General features: G+C 38.2%; 2 protein-coding genes across 5 annotated transcripts in view; one reads left to right on the top strand and one right to left on the bottom strand.

Annotated features, from left to right (window-relative positions):
- LOC130429261 (alpha-actinin-4) overlaps positions 1–8,004 on the top strand; it is a 37,804-nt gene extending 29,800 nt beyond the window's left edge. For 2 of the 4 annotated variants that reach the window (XM_056757724.1, XM_056757723.1), the window contains exons 13-21: positions 45–153; positions 242–382; positions 1,035–1,217; positions 1,315–1,449; positions 1,539–1,718; positions 1,802–1,948; positions 2,740–2,820; positions 3,688–3,846; positions 5,948–8,004. In XM_056757724.1, coding sequence (XP_056613702.1) covers positions 45–153; positions 242–382; positions 1,035–1,217; positions 1,315–1,449; positions 1,539–1,718; positions 1,802–1,948; positions 2,740–2,820; positions 3,688–3,846; positions 5,948–6,106 — 1,294 coding nt within the window. In that variant the 3' untranslated portion in view covers positions 6,107–8,004. Of the gene's footprint in view, positions 1–44; positions 154–241; positions 383–1,034; positions 1,218–1,314; positions 1,450–1,538; positions 1,719–1,801; positions 1,949–2,739; positions 2,821–3,148; positions 3,617–3,687; positions 3,847–5,947 lie in introns of those variants that run through there. The other 2 variants (XM_056757726.1, XM_056757725.1) reach the window with 2 other exon arrangements.
- Positions 8,005–11,725: 3,721 nt separating this feature from the next.
- Positions 11,726–18,978, bottom strand: LOC130429101 (uncharacterized). The gene is made up of 12 exons (XM_056757465.1): positions 18,664–18,978; positions 18,165–18,573; positions 14,752–14,926; positions 14,360–14,534; positions 13,998–14,265; positions 13,733–13,910; positions 13,511–13,587; positions 13,237–13,417; positions 12,853–13,101; positions 12,574–12,745; positions 12,329–12,477; positions 11,726–12,205 (listed from the first exon to the last, which is right to left on the bottom strand). The coding sequence occupies exons 2-12, from the start codon at positions 18,447–18,449 to the stop codon at positions 11,997–11,999; spliced, it is 2,118 nt and encodes a 705-aa protein (XP_056613443.1). The 5' UTR covers positions 18,450–18,573; positions 18,664–18,978; the 3' UTR covers positions 11,726–11,996.
- Between the last annotated feature and the right edge of the window lie 656 nt (positions 18,979–19,634).

The raw sequence follows: 19,634 nt of genomic DNA, 5'->3' as shown, positions 1-19,634 counted from the left end.
TCGCGATATTGAAAAAGAATAACAGGCTTATGCTTATGTTCTAGTGAGCTGGACTATTATGACTCTCCAAGTGTTAATGCACGCTGTCAGAACATCTGTGAGCAGTGGGATGCTCTGGGTTCTCTTACACAGAGCCGTAGAGAGTCTCTTGAGGTATGTTCGCTTTTTAGAAGAGCTTTTTTTTTTTTGATACATTTATATGTGATCTTCATCACACTGTGTGTTTATATGTTGTGTGCAGAGGACAGAGAAACAGCTGGAGTCCATTGACGAACTCTATCTGGAGTACGCCAAGAGAGCAGCACCATTCAACAACTGGATGGAAGGGGCCATGGAGGATCTTCAAGACATGTTCATTGTACACAACATAGAGGAGATCCAGGTACAACACTTACAATGTTTGGAATGTAAGGGAACATTTAACGTGAAAAGCTATCATTTTTTACGCAAGTAATTTAGGTTGTGAATCTCCTTTTTGTTTTCTTTAAACAAAGTCCGTTTACTGATGTTATGCCACTCGGTGGCCATGTTTGCAACGCCTCTGGGCAGCTATTTATGTCATAGCAAGTCCACAGTCCTATCTACTTGAATGGGGGAAGGCAGATATCTCTAAAATCACTGGCAAAAACAAAATTAAAATGCACTTTTTTCCGATCAATAATTAACATGGCGTCCTATGAACGTCTCATAACTTTAGTTTGCTAAGCTTAAATTGTGCAAAAAAACACCTTTTTTGATGTCGCCTCATCTACTGTACACAAGCTGGCAAGCGCCTCACGAGATCCCCACCCCTAAGAATCATCAGTCTTTATTGATTGACTATTGGTTCGTTTTACTGGAAGGCAGAACTTCCTTTGCTGAAGCGGCCATATTGAGCGTTGCATTCCTCGCCATTCATTTTAACGGCAGTGGCGCATCTTGTTAATATTATTTTCTTTGCGTTAAAGGCCTTTGTGAATCATTGCTGGGATCTGTGGTCACTCTCTTTTAAGAATGGAATAATGGAATGCTTTTTTACTATTTTCTTTCTTTAGGGACTGATAACAGCTCACGAGCAGTTCAAGTCCACTCTTCCAGAGGCGAATAAAGAGCGGGAAGCTATCCAAGCCATCCACTCTGAAGTTCAGAAAATCGCTCAGTACAATGGCATCAAACTGGCTGGAAACAATCCCTACACCACCATCACCCCTCAGAGCATTGACAGCAAGTGGGACAAGGTAAGATAGCGAATAGCTGCCTGCACTTCTGCCCTTCCACCACAGTTGAGTTTGCAGATATTGATGTATTGCTGGTCTCTCTTTTATCCTCACAAAGGTGCAAAAACTGGTACCACAGCGTGATCAGGCTCTTCAGGAAGAACTCTCTCGCCAGCAGTCTAATGACCATCTCAGACGGCAGTTTGCCAACCAGGCCAATATGATCGGACCATGGATACAAAACAAGATGGAGGTATAGTTACTCTTCAAGACTCTGACTATTTTTCTTTTTGGAAAGAATATATGCTAGATAATTTGTATTGTGTCTTGATGTTTGTGTAGGAGATCGGCCGAATATCAATCGAGATGAATGGAACGTTGGAGGATCAACTAACCCATCTGCGTCAGTATGAGCAAAGTATCATTGAATACAAACCCAACATTGATCAACTGGAGGGAGACCATCAGCTCATTCAGGAAGCACTTATATTTGACAACAAATACACCACATATACAATGGAGGTATGTATCTTCAAGAAACTGCAACATTTTCAGAAAATTACTGTTGTAATACCAACTTCATCTACTTTACTTTGTTTCTCTAGCATCTGCGTGTTGGTTGGGAGCAACTCCTCACTACGATCGCTCGCACTATCAACGAGATCGAGAACCAGATTCTCACTCGTGACGCTAAAGGCATCAGTCAGGAGCAGCTTCACGAGTACCGCACATCCTTCAATCACTTCGACAAGGTCAGGGACTCAAAAGCATATATTTTTTAAGACATTTGAAGTTATTTTACCATCAGTGTATTAATTGAATATTTTAGTAAAAAAAGAATTTCCGGAGTTTCACCTTGATGTCATTTCAAACAAAAAAATTGTTTAGTTATTCTAAAAGTTCCTTTAATACACAATGTAATACCATTAGAAAGGAGTCATTTTAGACTGTCAAGACAGACAAAAAGATGTTCATATAAAGGTGAATGCGGTAGATGTAGCGCATGCTGCTCATGTCAAGGCTGTGTTTAATTTCAGCGTGATTGATGCATGATAGAAGTTTATCTCAGTTTAAAGTTTTGGTTGGACTTGTTTTAATACCTTCTCCCTCGTTTCATTTTCTCCATCTATTGTGGCACTAATGGGAAGGAAAAAATCTCTTAAAATATACACAGCGTCAAACACCTCTGACCTGAAATTTGTATCACCTGTATTGCCTGGTGGATGGTGGAAAGTTAATGCCAGGCGTTTTACGTTAGACATAGGTTTAGTTAAGAGAAGGAAAAGCAAATGTAGTGCTCTCAGAATATTTAAGTATACATTTCTGCTTGACATTCATAAGAATTCAGGTAGTTTGTGTAAGATCTTTGTTTGCCATCAGTCCATGTCATTGTCTGACGTCTTCTATGTTTTGTCTCCATCTCTTTATGTCATGCATCCACTTCAAACCCAAACATGCCATCATGTCAATCTGTATCGCTACCACCGATCTTTATCTGCATGCTGTGATTCTTCCGTCCACTGCCATTCATTGCGTGCTACAGGACCACAGTGGCGTCTTAGCAGCTGAGGAGTTCAAGGCTTGTTTGATCAGTCTTGGTTACGACGTAGAAAACAACAAGCAGGTAAAAAACACACAAAAAGGGGAAGCTTTAGGGTGCATGGTGTCTGTTTGTGTCACTCATTAGTTCCATCATAACTAACTCGCTTGCTCAATCACTCGCCTGTGCTATTGCTGGAGAAAGGGTGCCCTCTGCAGGTCGGCTGAGGTTATTTCTTGATTTTAACTATTTTTAATGCTTCCCTTTTCTTTCCTTTTTGCACTTTTCTTTTCCCTGACATAACTTTCCACAATTCTGACTTTTCAAACTTCCTCTGATTCTTTATCCTCAATTTCTCTGCTGTCCACCTGTTCTTTTCCTATCTCCTTATCCTACACCTTGCGTTCCATAGAAGCGCACAGGGGTAATGGACTGCGACGATTTCCGTGCTCTGCTTATTTCCACTGGGAACAGCCTGGTACTGCTACCTCTTTTATATATTGCTATGCAATTTACCCTAAATCCCCACTTCTGCTTTTGTTTATTATGTTTTCTCAAAATTTTTGTTGCCCTGGCTTTTTTTCTCTTAGTTTGTTTTGACAATGTTTAATGATCTTTATACGAGTAAATCGAATAGATATGTGTCTGTTCATTAGCTTTTATTGCTGTGTCATTGTAGGAGTGTAATGAAAAATATTGTGGCATGACATATCGCGATTCAAGAAATTAGGATATGTATCCTAGAGCTATAGCAATTGTTTAACATAATGTTTAGTCCTATTGTTTTTTTAATCATTGTAAGTAGTTTATCAACGTTATCAAACAACCCTGTTTTCATTTACATAAAATACAATGTCTACTGTGACCAAAGCCCATAAATAAAATTTCAAAAGGAGTGTACCTGCGGTCCATGGGATTTTTCTTGGTTAACCTCTTACCTTTGGTGTTCAGGCTGATGCTGAATTTGCTCGTATTATGGGCATCGTTGACCCCAACAACAGCGGCGCAGTGACCTTCCAAGCGTTTATAGACTTCATGTCGAGGGAAACGACTGATACAGACACCGCAGACCAGGTCATCGCCTCATTTAAGATCCTAGCTGGAGACAAGGTAAGAATGTTTATGTCAGTATACAAGTATGTATGTAAAACTTTTAAAATAGGGATGCACGATAAATTATTGGCCATATCAGCATCGGCCAGTAAAATAAAATTCAGGACGATATATTATAGCCGATAAATCATTGATCATTTCCTCTGGTTAAACTACTTCAGCTGCACAATGCTCACAGTTCAACTACATTACAGTACTGTCTTTATATTATGATTATTCACTTATTGCTATGAGCAAAACATTGTTGACGTAGGTATAGTATGAAGACTGCTGTCTGAATGCTTTATGTCTGAAGACCTGTTAGACTCGTGGCTATTAAGAACATTTTCCTGAGTTGCTCTGGAAGAAATCTATAATTTTTAAAGGTTAAGTAGTTTAAAGTAGGCTTTGTACTAGGACTGTAGTCAAGTCCACTGTTGTCAAGTCCAAGACCAGGACTAGTCGAGACCGAGGCAAGACCGAGTCCAACTCCAGAGAGGTTTGAGTCCAAGTCAAGACCGAGTCCGATTGAGACAATCATGACTACAAGACCACATACATAACTATTGATAATTATGTGATGCAAGAGAAAGCATATCTTCCATTCTAAGATAATCATTTTCATTTTGTTTGCTATGATCATAAAGCAGATAAAATAAGTTAATTTTATTTTATTTTGGTATAGCACTAAAGTCACAAAGCCGAAGTGTAACTTCATCTTTTTTTACTGAAGTATAACAATTTTATTCTACCAATAGAAAATGTAACAAATAACCAGCAAACACTTGAAAATGTTCCCATTCTAGAACTGTTTACTTGGTGTCCCCAAAAGTAACCAAAAAATAAACCACTTTTTTAACAGCCCTCCTAACAGCAAGGATGTGCAGCAATAAACACCTTTGTGTGTGTGTGTGCGTGCGTGCGTGCGTGCGTGCGTGTGACTGCCCGGCCTCATTGCGTGTGTTCGTCTGTGCGTCGTCGATCTTCGATAGAGGAGCTGCCAGAAAGAGCAGAGGCCTCACGGCTTGTTTAAAAGCACGTTTCTGTGCCCATCCTTATATAACAAGTTCATATCGCAATGACAATAAAAATACGATCAATCTTATCTTGAAGCCCACCTTTCTAAGCTTATAAAAATACTCAACCTGAAATGCTAACTCTGAAACATGGCATTAACTTACCTCTCTTTGTGATGCTTTTGCAGGTGTCTTACGAAATTGGATGTTGTACCACAGGTTTCGGGGAAAGTTTTCTTTTTATGCGCACTTTCGATAAATTCTTTATGGTTTGTAAAACTAAATTGTAGTATGCTGCTGCTTGCTGACATCATGCCAGATGAATGATTGATGTTCTCTGGTTCGCGCCGCAGACGAATCGTTCATTCTTTCTTTTTAGTGAACCGGTCAAACCAGTTCCGCTCAATCCTTTGCGTTTAAGCGTCTCCCGCAAACACTTTATATTATCCACAAATTAATTAAATTACCACTTTCTGGCGTGCATGACGGTCCCGCGGACTTGTAACTAAATAACGCCGGTATATTTGTTCATCAACAGCACACACTGAGCTGAACTGCTGTGTGAAGAGAGAACTTATGAGCAGGCCCAGCACTCGTTCTTGAGTCGAGAGTCCGCAACAGTTTTCAAATCATTCGTTTTCGGTTCACAAGAATATTGTTCTATCAATGTTTTGTTTTGAAGGAGAAAATAAAACGTATATTGCTGGACTCGGACGAGACCGACTAGAACATTTGTCGAGACCAATGACCACGTCCGAGACAAGTCGGAGTTCAAATACCAACAAATCCGAGGTGCAAATCCGAGACCATAAAAAACGTCTTGAGTACTACAGCATTACTTTGTACATGATTTTCCGGGGAAAAAAGAGAACTAACGGTTTTCCTTGTTTTCTGCAGTGAATTTTTTCATATAAATCAGTTCTTCACTTTTTGCCTTTTGTTTAAGTCTTAGGGAATTTTATATGAATATTAGGATACTGTATATCGGCCAATATATCGGTTATCAGCTTCCAATATCAAATAATTATTGGTTATCGCCCCAAAATGTACATATCCGTCTATCCCTAGTTTAAAACTATTATTCATCCGTTCTTCTCTTTCAGAACTACATCACAGCAGAAGAGTTGAGGCGCGAGCTTCCTCCCGACCAGGCGGAATACTGCATTGCCCGAATGGCACCATATACAGGCCCAGACGGCATCCCGGGTGCACTTGACTACATGTCCTTCTCCACCGCCCTGTACGGAGAGAGCGACCTCTAAGGGCAACTCCAGAACTCTGGAGCAGCGCTCTCTCCTTCTCTCTCTCTCTTTCTCCTGTGCTGATCTTCTCAGACTAAATAGATGAGAACACTGGATGATGCTGCCTTTTTCTCACCCATCTAGTCCTTAAAGAGATCAGCGCTCCTGAGGAAGAGGAAGATATTTAAGAGTGTTGGAAATGGGACTTAATAGCACATCTGAGGGGCGGGGGGATAGATGTAGGGGAAGGGCTTAGCATGGCATTGTGGGAGGAGCTAATATCTGTTGATGAAGCTTGCAACAACTTTTGATTCAGTGTAACTCATATCAGTCTTAGAGAGCTTAAGGAATGGAGATTAAAGATATAGGAGATGATTATTACAGGTTCAGAGTGTCAAGGTTGAGGGTGTGAGGGACTGGATTGCTGCTGGCGCTCAGGCTCTTTAAACTCATTTCATTTAACCACATTATCTTGATGTATATAATACAATTGAAGGTGCACAAGGAATTTTTTTTCTTATACCAGCAGTAATGTAAAGACACATAACGTTTTCTCTTTAGGCCACTTGAATATAAAAAGATATTTTTGAATTTGAATCTACTTAAAGTGAGTTTAAAGAGTTGGCCTTGGTTGCAGTCTATGCCTGCACTCTTAACCTGCACCCTTTGCCTGTCCGGGAGGGCATGAGCTTTTCCACTTAACATGCCATTTTCTTTTTAATTTTGTTGTTTTCTTGCTGGGGTTGGTGGGGAGGGAGGTTTGGTTTGGGATATGTTGTTTGACAGATAGCAAAGCTGTATATCGTAGGAAAGTGAAGAGAATGAGTCAAAGTGATTTGATATAGATTTTTGCGACATGCCCTCTTAACCCATTTTGCTGGATAAGTGGAACTCTTCGAAAATCTAACCTCAGCTTTTTCCTCTTTTTATATCTCTCCTCTCCAGCAATTTTGAGTTAGCGGGATTCGACGCTGTATATACTTGTTTTCCAGTACACGAAACGGTCATGTGGTTACATAGGGCTTCATATGATGGAGGTTTTGTAAAATGTGCAGTTTCACCCCTGCGAAGAACTGGTTTGATTTTATTTTGGGGTTGAACAATGAAGTTACAAAAGTACCTGCTGTTATTTTTTTCCCCACACAATCGATAAATACAGCATCCTCATTGATTCTAGACCCAGTCGTGTTCCTTATGGATTTATCTACCTGTAACTTATAATGACACCCATCTCTAATTGTTTCTAAAATATTACTGAATGTCAATGTAAGAGCTTTGTTGATGATGTGAGCAACATAGCCTTGTACTGACCCCTCTAGTAGTGTCAATGACGACACGGCTATTGAATTAAAAAAAAAAATAGTTAGAAATAAGCAATGTGCCTGGCAGGTGCAGGATAAGCTTTCTCCCACACGTTTTCTTTCTTTTTCCTTTCGTTGTACGCTCATTTTTCCTCTTTCTACAGGAAAAGGGCAGGGACCCAATGTACAGCTCTGGAGGTTGAGAAGGAGTGGGGGAGCTGAAGTCTTAATGAACATTCCATTATGTCTTAATTAAAATTAAATTACTGTTGAATAAATCTATGCAATCATATGTCTGATAGCAACCATGCTCAATAATGAATGGCAGGGGTGATTTGCAATCAAAAGTGTTCGATTTCTGCAAGTGAGAACAAAGTAAGGGTAAAGGAGAGGTTGGACAGATGGTTTCCCAATTCTTGGACCAAAAGCCTGCTCTTAACGTCTGCAAAGCTGAATAAAAGCATTTGGAGTCAGATTTTGTTCTTTCTTTTTATACTCTTTAATATCAAACCTTATCTGCTGTACTGGAAATTTGCAAAAACGGCTTTCTGTCTTGAAATGAAAAGTGAATTTCACATGCACACATAAAGTTTCCTTATAAAATATTACCACTTGGAATGATTTGTCTGTGTCCCTGCTTGCTAGGAATTAAGCAAAAGCTTAACATTTAGAACAAAACTGTCAAATTATTGGGTTTAAGAATGATGTCTATCAATAGCATTGATGGCAAAGTGTAGTTGTCACAGAAAATTACTACAAGTCCTCTTTTTTTTTTATTACGTTTTGAAATGTTAATTTATAATGTATAGTCAAGGCAATAGGTTTTAAAAGATTGATTGTTTTGAAAGTGAAGCCCAAACGTCAAATTGGTTGACATGAGCCAAATCTGACAAAATTTACTGACTTTCTCTTTTAGGCCATTTTTAATTTCAGTCATAAAATTTGATGCGCAATTTCAAGGGAATCTGTATAATCTAGTGAGGTAAATGCTGTTTATATAAAGCTCAATGTCTACTTAACAGTTTAAGTAATTATATTATATTAGATGTATAAAAATTTGTTTTGAATGGCCGGTATTTAGAATAGAAAACCTCCAATAGTAGGTGTTAACTTGCCATTAGCCTTCCTGAGGCAGGGAGTGGGGTTTTCTGAGGGTGATTTTGGCAGTGTAATCCTTCGGCTGTCTTGTTTAATACGAATGAAACGTGACTGGGAGTTTCTTAATGTTTTAAAGGTTATTGCCTTTCAGAAAAGGCCATTGTAGCGACACTCGACAGCGTACACTAGTACGGTGAAGTGAGCACAAGCTCAGATCCAGACAGTTGCAGTATCTGGGGTATCATGCTGGGTTTGACATTTAATTTATAATTAAATATTTTCACTTAAAAATTTAAAGCAATAGGCCTATTCCTTAATTACATTATTGTGCAGAAATTTCAGCATTAATATAGCTACTGTTATTTTTGCTAACTAAACCTACAGTAATAGTAGACCTAGGAAGCATATTGGTAGCAATTTTCAAATCGCAACGCATTTATGTCCTTAAATATACATTTAAAACAACATATGTGCAACACTAGGCGCAAAATGAAAATTCAATCAAATAATTTAAATTTTTCAGTTCATACACTTAATTTTAATATGCTATTAAAATGCATATTTTAACGCTCTTTAAGTTGAAGATTAAAGCTTTCCTGTGGCTCAGTGGTTAGAGCATGGCGCTAGCAATGTCATGGGTTCGATCCAAGCGATTGGACATACATCCCAACAGCCCAATCGGCGGCACCTGGATGAATAAGAAACCAAAATCTTCACCCTGGCAATGTTTACGTATTTTTGTGTAAAATCTCTCTTACATTGCCTCCAGCATGAAAGTTCCACAGTACAGACAGGTGTACTTGGGTTTTTCCACATGGATGGGTCTTGATTGGGCTGGACAGTCCCAAAAAACGGAAATTTTCTGAATAAGTGTCGAAGATATTATGACTAAAAAGACAAAAGTCAAAATACTGAATGTGTTTATGATGAAAACTCGTCTGCACGCATATGACAAAGACAACATGAGATTTTCAGCATAGCGAGCTCACCGCATAATATGGCAGATCATTTTCTGCAAGATGTTCTAACAATGTAGCTACTAGTTTTATCATCTACAGACACCTAATAATCTTAAGAAGCACTTTTATGCTGTTTTGTGTAGTGTGCAAGGTATTTAATGCTTTTATCAGCTATGTCTGACTGCATCTTTTTAATCTTGCATACACTACACTTCCATAATATTAATCCTCAGAGGTTTTAGGCTACATTATTTAGATCAACCGGAACCAGGAACACTTCCAACAACAAATGATGTACTTGTTGCATCAAAGAGTGCCGAATGTACTCTACTCTCAGCCAGTCTTGTCTCTTTGTTCCAAGGTTACCGCAGGATGCAGTTCATGCCCAGACCTGATGGCAGAGCTGAGAATGGGAAGCGGTGACCTGACAAGAGCTGAGATGATAGAGCTGGATAAAGGACGTGGCGACTTAACACGATTTCACAACAAAATTTCAAAAGCTATTAGATTGTTAATGATAATCTTAAATCTATAATTTACCTTATTAGTAAGTTTATTTATTTTTTATTTAGCCTTGTTGTGCAAGCACTGTTGAGCTTGTGCAGAGGCAGCAGCTTTTGCCAGATGGGAACTGGAATCCCCTGGTTGGGCCTGGGTTCTCCTGAGGTTTTTTTTCTCGATTGGAGTTTTGGGTTCCTCGCCACCGTTTGCATACTGTTTTGCACTATTTGCCTGGCTGGGGGGGCTGCTTTAGAATTCAGAAGTTTTACATAATTAATATTGCATATAGGAATTTATAGTCTGTGTAATATTTGACCTGTGGGTCTCTCTGCTTTATCTCAAATGTGTGCTTTCATTGTGTGTGTGGAGTATTTGTATGTTTGTCTTTTGTGTTTTCACCTTTTTCTTGTTTTAACAGGTGTATGACTTCAGTTGTTTTACTTGTAGTCAATGTGTCTCATGTACAGCTGCTTTTCAACAATGAAAATTGTAAAAAGTGCTATATAAATAAAGTTGAGTTGAGTTTGAGACTGTTGCACATTAAGGCTCTGCCTTTTGGCAATGATGCTATCTTGGCTATATGATCATTTTGGGGAGTGCATTTTCATTTTCAACTTAAAGAGCGATACAATATCCATTTAAATTACATATTAAAAGTAGTGTAGGAAATGACAAATGTAAATTATATTATTTAATTTTTATTTTGCACCTAATGTTGCACATGCAACATTGCACAGGCTATGTTATTATAAATGTATATTTAAAGACATAAATGCATTGTCATTTTACATACTGCATTGCTATTTTGCAAAGTGGATTTTGAAGGGACTTATGCCGTGGCTTCACCTTACTTCAAATATAAATACTTTTATGTGGTTTTGGCAAATATTAATCAATTATTATTCAGAATTATCTTGTTAAAAAAATGGAAAGAGAAACTTCAAAAACACAAGCCCAAATGTGATTTAAGTTTTTTTGTCTTAAATCCCACATTTTTCAAGGCATGTATTAGGCGGCTAAAGAAAAAAATGCTTGATTCAAATATGCACACCTTTCTACAAGTTAGTGGCATGTATCTCATCTGGTATTAAACCAACCACCTGAGTCCACTCAGTGTGTTTTTATTTTCATTTAGTTATAACATTGTCAGATAGTTCTCTGGTCTGCAGAACTGCCTTGTTCTCTGACAGAGCTGGTGTTGTTGAGGTTTTACAGTCTCCTGCTGCTGTTATTGCAAACCTGGCAGAAACAGGTTTATAGGCAAATGTGTTCTTTCTTTCAAGTAAAACATTGGAATAGACAAAGGCGTTACTAAAGGTGTCAAATGACCTAGCTCCTTCTCTGCTAATTCCTTAGGATATTTGGTGTAATGCAATGGAATGTTGCTCCGCTTTGCCCCACCTCTCTGAAATGGTTCGTTACAAAGCTTATCGCTCAGAATTGCATGGTGGGCCCTAAAAACGGTTAGCTAGCTAAGTCAGTGCATTGTTATTGGCCGAATGCCTCAAGCATGTGATGGAAATGTAACAGCCCTTCCCATATTTGGAACATCAGCTTCGAGAGCGATTGTACGGACGCTAACAGTTGATAAAATCTCATCGTAGTATCAATTTGAGCCCGAATCTGATATGGAAAATACAGATGAGCAAGCTGATACATCAACTTTGCCAGCACGACTTGAGCAGGATGCAAAAGTTAAGTTTTAGAACATACTGATGTTCTCTTACTGTTTATGTGTAGGTGCAAATGTGAAAACTGTAAAAAAAAAGTACGCTTGGAAATACAAAAGGGAAAAGTCATTTTCTTGCATTTGCTTTTTACACACCAGTATTTCTTTTAAATAAAATTAACCGAAGATTTTTCATCAAAATATTTGTTTATAAAAATAAGTCATACAGATGTAAATATGTACACATTTTGGAGGAAATTGTAAAATGTTATAACGGTAACATCCGTCTTTAAAGGCAGTACAGATATCTCGTCTATTGAAGCTTTGTAAGCTGGTGCCATTTAGGACAGAACCTCAGAGTTGTTCTCTCGTCCTGCGTTGTACTACGCATTCGGATGGACAGTTTGTTGGCTTCTGACCGCCCCTCGACTGAAGCGTGACATTTGCGGGTGAACAACTTCCTCCTTCAAAGGTCTTTCAAACGGAGAGGACAGGGGTGCAGGAAAGGGGATTTGTTTCACCTTCTCCACAAATGGTGCAGGGTCTGCAAACACCTCCTCAAAGACGAGCTTCATCAACTCAGTTTCATAGTCTGTAAATATACGATACAGAAGGAAAATTTATTGTATATATTACTGTTGTTACAATCAAATGCATTACTAAGTGTAGATTGTATTTGTAAGTGTATGATAATGAAACGCATTATATAACATACCATATGAAGGGGCTGTTTTTTGTGGCTTTGCAGTGGCTTCACCCTTCTTTGACTTGGGGAAAACAATTTTGTACATTGCTTGTCCTGGCGTTGTTACTGCCTGTTCACGGTCTCCATTTTCATTGTAGTGCATTGCTGCAAGGTACAACCTGCAGTACAATGATTAAATATACGTAAAAGAATGCATAAACAAAGATAATCAAGCATATTCATTATTTCGATATCATCTTTATGATATATTATACCTGCACAACATTCCAATGAAAGGAAAAACAACATTCTTAGGGGCAAAACGCAGGAGCACACTGTGAAAGGCTTCTAGTGAAGAAGTCTGGTAATGGTGACTGAGGTTTTCCACATCCTTCAGGACTCGCTTATTGTTCATGATCTTTTCTACTTTGTAGAGAGGCATTGACCCTTGAATGAGAAAGAGAGACAGTATTAATCATTTAATTAATATTAATAGTAGAAAGCTTTTTTAAACTTGTTCACATTATAAAATAAAAAAAAATTGTGATACATACCTGATTGGAACCATTTTCTGGGATCTATAGTCTGTTTGTCTGCGTGTACACATTTTGGGAATACAGGGTTCTCATGAATGTGTATATTTTGGATGTGGTTGAGGATCGAAGTATATTTTGCCACCTTCTCTGGACCAGATGTAGACGACATAGCACTCCAATATACGTGATTCTTGATGCTGGGCACCCACTTCTTCAATATCTCACACCCCTTTTTTTGCGAAAGTTTGTCCAACTTTTTAGACAAACCTGTTACAAAGTATTAATATTGTGTATGAGTGGTACAAAGATTAACATCATAAAATAATCATAACAACAGGAAAAAAAAGTGTTTGTGTATTATGTGACCAACAGTGGTCTGTAATGACAAAGCTTAGTAGTCACCTTTTTCGAAGTGCCACACATCGTAGAACTGTACGATGTTGCACTCTCTAAGAAACTTCTGGATCTTTGGATGACGACCCGTTATGATGTATTCCACAGCTAAACCATTAGAGTCCAGATGGTCTAGACAACGCTTCAAGCCCTCCTTCTCCATGTGGTAGCTACCACCTACCTTGTTGCACTGGGTGTAAACAAAATTTTAAAGGCCTAAACCTACAAAGTTATACTTCTTATATGTTAACATTGTGGAGTTTAAGATATAAATTAAGTGTACATGAACAAGCTGCATGTCAAGAATAGTATTGCTGTCCAGGTGCATCAAGGTGTAGCTGCCGAACTTTGCGGTGTCCCCTGAAAAAAAGTAAGACTGAATTTTCTCTCCCACATCATGCCCACACCAGTACTATCCCATGTTATGTTGTGCTGTTTTTGGTGATCCAAATAATAATCAGAAGACTCCAAATAAACATATCATTAGATCTAAATATAAACTTACCTGTTGAAACAGCCCTCATTTCTCCAGCAACTGCAACTTTTCTCCCTTCTTGCAACTTCCTGAAAAGTTTGTTCTGATCCACATTCCACTTGTGCACAATAGCAGGCTCTAGGTAGTTCCTAGTATGTCTCCTAAATGAATCATAGTGTATGATCCGAAGCTGCATGGAGTTGCAAATCTAAAAAATGATAAAAAGCATTATAAACTATATATTAATAGAAGCTTGACTGAAACGGAAATATGATCAGAAGGGTAATAAAAGCACCTTTTTGAATTTAAAGTAGGATGCACCATTAAAGCAAATAGCTGCGGACACCAGTAGGTTTCCAACAGGGGTACTTCCAATGACAGGCTGACTCTCCCACTTTCTGTAATAACTGCACTTTGGGCAAAGCTGGGTGTATGACACATAGGTGCCCATTCGTCGAAAGTGCACATGGCACTTTGTTTTGCAAATTGGGCATGTGTCAAATAACTCTCGGAGGCAGCTTTCAAAAACAATGTATTTTGAGACATTGCTTGCGGTCTGCTGCCTAAAGTAAGACAAAAAAAACATTTATTATATTAAGTCAAATTTACAAATTGCCAAAATAAATGAACATAAAAATGAAAAGGTTAAAAAACTACCATAAGTCTGACTCCTCTGTAACAACTGATTCATCTGGGTTATTCATGGAATTGTCGTAAACTGTTTCTTCCTCTTCTTCATCCAACTCAAGACAAGCCCTTTTGCGTGGTGTGAAAGAAGCGGCTTTGATGGGAGATGAAGAAATGAAACTGGGAGCAGCTTCAGTACCTACATCTAAAGAAGAAACCGTAGCCGCAAGGAAAAAGTGTGTATTTTAATCAAAGTATTTAGATAATTTAAACATAAGAAATAACATCTACCGTGCTACGCATGCAACACTTAATTGTACTGGATTTTCTAGAAGGTTACATTCAGTTTTACAATAATAAACAACTAAGTAATGCATTTATTGTTGAATACATGAACATGAACATTACTACGTGTGAAATACCTTTGCTCCGAACGTGCCTTTCCATCAAGGTACCCCAAGACAGCTGTGTGCCAATTGAACGTGTCTTTGGAGACGCTGCAGCCAATGTTTCAATACTGTCCGTCTGAGAACCAACATCATGACTTCGAGATGAAGTTAATAATTGTTCTAAACGGTAACCCTGCTGAGATGTACTCTAAAACAAACCAGAAAAACAAGTAGAAAAACAAATAATGGTGACATTACGATTACTTCTGACACATAAACAAACATATAGGCTACATCATGCAGAGCATGTGTGGGAGAGAAACAAGCTGGCGTCACAGTAGTGATGCTACCACATTAAATCATAGGAGGTGAGAACCCTGAAAATGGTAAACAGGGAGGACTGTGAACGCACACTTCGGCCTTTCTTGAGCACTCGGTCCTATCTAATTAATGGAGAGGCGGGGCTTCCGTTGTAGTGACGGAACTTCACAGTTGCTTGGAACGTCTGGTGTCTTGAGAAATCATGGACGTTTCTCAATTCCACAAAAGCAAAGAACGGACTTGTGTTCTTGTGGAGACCGGTCTTGCAAGGCAGCTTCATAAAAACAAAACTTGGATTGAGGCGCCGCAGAGACTTCTCTGACTTCAAGCCGATTACGTGGGCACGCAAGGCTGCATACGATGCATCCTTGATATCGAGAGCACATCCGGATACTTTCTCGGTTCTTGAGGATTGGAACTGGTATTTGACGGTTATTGATGACGTAGAGCGAGGACACAAGGACTCAAGCCCGCTGAGGAACACATTTTGAGTAACGGTTGGAGTCTTAGGACCCCGCATGATCCTATTACCTAAATAACTTCTAATGGGTACTCTTTTCAGTGCAAGATTGCAATTCTTACAGAAAACATTCAGATTAATTAAACGATTAGAGATGACCATGCGAAATTTGTTTGGATGGTTCTGCGGGAGTGATTCCTTCTTCTTTTACATTTCTGTAGCGAGAGGTCAATGTTGTTATGTCTTGATCTTCTATTGATTTCACAGGTCGGAGAGTTCACCAAACTAGAACTTTGATGTTGACCCATTAATTCTGGCGTGTATGTAACATCAAGCTTATATGCTCATGTTTTTGTTTACTTAAATTTTAGCATGTCGTTTTAATGCTTTTATTTTACCCAGTGTATTTAGCTCGCCAGAAGCTGACGAAGCTTCGGTTAGCCAAAAAAAAAGGTTTATCATTAATGCCAATAAACCATAACATACAGAGCCTGGTTTCTCCCCAGGTTTTTTTCTCCATTAATCAATCATTGGAGTTTGGGTTCCTCGCCACAGCAGGGCAGTGTTGGCCTGCTCACCGGGAGACTGCATTCATTCATTTATTTATTTAATTAGAAATTAGATATTATTGATTAGAATGATCTTACTCGTTGTATAAACACCATGCACTGTGCTGTGTTTTAACTTTTCTGTTTTTCCTGTTTGCCCCTGTAAAGCTGCTTTGGAAAAATGCACATTGTGAAAAGCGCTATATAAATAAACTTGAATTGAATTGACACTATTGAGAACAATATTGATAGTTAGACTTCACAAAAATCTAAATAATACAAGGAAGAAAAAATAAATAAATAAAATAAATAACTTTAGCCAGAGTGGGGAATTATTTAAGATTAAAAATTGAGAGTAATTTTTGACTTGAATTTTTTTATTGTTTTTTATGCCCACCAAGGACAACATATTGGAATTAAATCAACCCAAAAAATGACAATAGCAGTAACAACTTTTACCAAATAATAATATATATTTTACCAACAATATATTGATACAATTATGATAAAGAAAAAAAGATAGTAAGGTAGTAAGAAAGTAAAGGTAAATATATTCTGACATTTGTATTTTCTGAAAGACAGGTACACAACTCATTCCAAAAAGCTGTAAAAAAACATTCACAAAAAGATGAATAATTGTTTCGTCCATATTACAGAATGTACATTTGTTTTCCCTACTTTCCATATATTTATTAGTACGCAATTACAGGGATTACAACTATGTAATATTTTAAATGTGATTTCCTTTATCTTGTTTGTTAATAATATATATTTGTGTGGAAGAGATCAGACATTTCGGAAAGGATTGTTATACCACTAGGAATGGCATGATTAAATATATTGTTATATTCTTATAATGAAAATCCAAAATCCAACTTCTTAGAAAATTCCAAAAAGTAATAAAATCGCCAATTATCATCAGTCAATTGATTAACAAAAAAATTCATTAAAATACAACCTCTCAAAAAATAGTGATTTATTTTTTGTAAACAGTACGGATTATTTAAAATTACACAACGGTGAGGTGAGAAATTTTGTTTATAGATTTATATATATTTTTTAAATGGAGTTCTCAATTTGGAACCAAACTCTTCATATACAAGTTTAACACAACTATGTCTACTTACATATGTTTTAACTGCATCAAAAAACTTAATACACTAAAGATGAAAGCATGGCTAGTTGTATCCAAAGTTTTTTGGAAGTCTGAAAAACATAATTAAAGCAAGGTCTAACGCTAAATCACGATAATCAAATCAAGAACTAACCTAATATTATTAGATATGACATCAATCAAGTCATCCAGACCATATTTAATGCCAGAATACATGTCAATATTTTGTAGTCATTCATTATTTAATAATGTAATTGGGCCCCAATTGTCAACCAAAAGAGGATATTTTTGAGATTTTTGTAAGCTATTAGAGTAATAACTCATTGATGACGGAAGGCATCCATTACCGAAATTCTTCGTAGTAAACCGCCAACAAAAATTCAGACAAAGGGTCACAAAAAGTATAATATTGTTCTGAATTCAGCCCGTCACTACCTGGTGCTTCATTTTTTAAGTTATTAATGGCCAACTTAACTTCCTCCAATGACAATTTCTTACAACACATACAATTTAAATCATTACTAACAGGGTAAGTAACGTTGAAGTCACTTTTATATAATTTACCCCCAAAGTTCTGTAAGAAGGGATGCAACAACACCATATCGAGATAACTTTGTGATAAGGCATAACCACTACCTACTAGATTGGGTCCTAAACGTACACAGATCACACGGTGGCCGAATTTTTCATGACAGACTGAAAGGAGGAGAAACTTGTGATGGCTGGGTCGGAGCTATCACCCTCTGCTTGTACCGGTTTTAAAGTCTCTGCTAATATGACAGTTAATAGCAACTAGAGAGCTCGCGCTATATTCCTTGACTGACAGTACAACTGTTTCGGTTGCTGCCTAGCAACATAAAAGACTTCCTTTTCCCCCGCGTTGCGCACATTTCTGCATTTGTGATCGTAGAAATGACAAACATGCGCTACAAACAACACGCGATACAATCACAAACATTCTTGTTAGTCCGTAGCAAACCATTTTAACAAAAAAATTACTTACAGACTTTGGGTCTGAAGTCCCGGACTGTCCTTGCAAAGTTGGAATGGTTAGAACTGGCTTACTTTTTAAAAATAGCCTTTGTGCACAGCCGGCCTTGTACTCTCCCAGGTTCAGGAAGCAATCGTCTGTAAAATGTGCTGCACACACTAGAATATTTGGATTGTACTGTAATGGAATAGTGTTGTAAATAAACTTCAACCACTTATTTCTAGTTGTGTCATCCTTTGGAAGGGCAAACAATGTAGATTTGCTTTCACAACGAAACACACAGCGTCTCCACGACATGGCGGCGGCGTCAACACTACAACAATGAGAATTAAAGACCTTCTGTCTACATTGTGAAGTGTTGTTATATAGAGGTTGTGCATTGACGTCACTTTGCCAAGTGAACACGTCGGGACATGCTCCCCTGGGGGGGAAACACCAAGCAAAACGGCTTAGAAGAATAGGAGAAACAAAGAAACCGGGACTAAAACGTCCAATTATTTGCAGAACTTACAAGCAGCTGGACTCGACGGTGATCCTTAAGATTTCACTACGACTTACAAAGGATTTCGGGTGTACGTGGACACTAAAATGTGGTGCGGAACTGAGAGTGTTTTGCCACCCACGGGGGCGTGCTCACGCGTTGTTCACGTTGTATAGTATGGAACGCGAACGGGGACAATACGTTTAACACGAAACGCGTGAAATTTGGACGCGTAAATACGAATGTTGAGTTCGGGTGTTCGCTTCAGACCGTATACCAGCCAATAGCGTTGCTCTGTTTAAGATTATATTTGCATTTGTGATGCGATGGCACGTTGCTATATACGTATATGAACATCAGACGTCCATTTTTTGCGTGAGGGATGATGCGCTGTTAGGTAATCAAATACCTATGCAAACGTCACACATAACATTTGTTCGTGAATGAGATCGTAATTGTACGTTGGCATGTACGTAGGCAAACGTAGAAGCTCTTAGTGATACGTTGGTTGTGATGTCAGTCCCATGTCATAGGTTGTCATCTCATCTTTCGTCACAGAATCCACGTTTTAACTTGTAAACTGTCAAAGAACCTTTACGGACTGGATTGGATTGGCTTCCTCTTATCACATAGGAGGATTTTAATATTACCAAGGATTATACAGCACCATATTGCCTTTCGTTTACTTTGAAATTTGCCCTGCACATTACATATAGACAGGCCTACGAAGAGATATACAGTATGGTGGTCAAAAGTCATACACCTGATTCTTAATACAGTATGTGACCTGGAAAAACAATGACATGACAACAACAACGGAATTCATTGGCATTCATCTTAGTTCGGCAGCGACAATTGTTTTCTTCCGTTATTTATTAACATTAAACTTAACCAGCTCGCCTAAAGCACAGTCATAACTTCAGCCCTAGCAAAAAAGCATTATAGCATCACCTGCTTAAAATACGTCTCAGCGGCTTTGGACTGACAGACAGAGAATCATT

This window comes from Triplophysa dalaica, chromosome 9 (assembly GCF_015846415.1).
Source record: "Triplophysa dalaica isolate WHDGS20190420 chromosome 9, ASM1584641v1, whole genome shotgun sequence".
NCBI lineage: Eukaryota > Metazoa > Chordata > Actinopteri > Cypriniformes > Nemacheilidae > Triplophysa > Triplophysa dalaica.
This window is presented reverse-complemented; position numbering and strand designations above follow the sequence as displayed.

What these genes read in the sequence shown, in the direction of transcription:
- LOC130429101 (XM_056757465.1), bottom strand. Translation starts at nt 18,449, where the DNA reads ATGTCGTGGAGACGCTGTGTGTTTCGTTGTGAAAGCAAATCTACATTG. An exon ending in GGACTTCAGACCCAAAGTCT is followed by an intron (nt 14,927 to 18,164) that starts GTAAGTAATTTT and finishes GGTTTGTTTTAG; the next exon opens with AGTACATCTCAGCAGGGTTA. An exon ending in AAAAACAGCCCCTTCATATG is followed by an intron (nt 12,206 to 12,328) that starts GTATGTTATATA and finishes GTATATTTACAG; the next exon opens with ACTATGAAACTGAGTTGATG.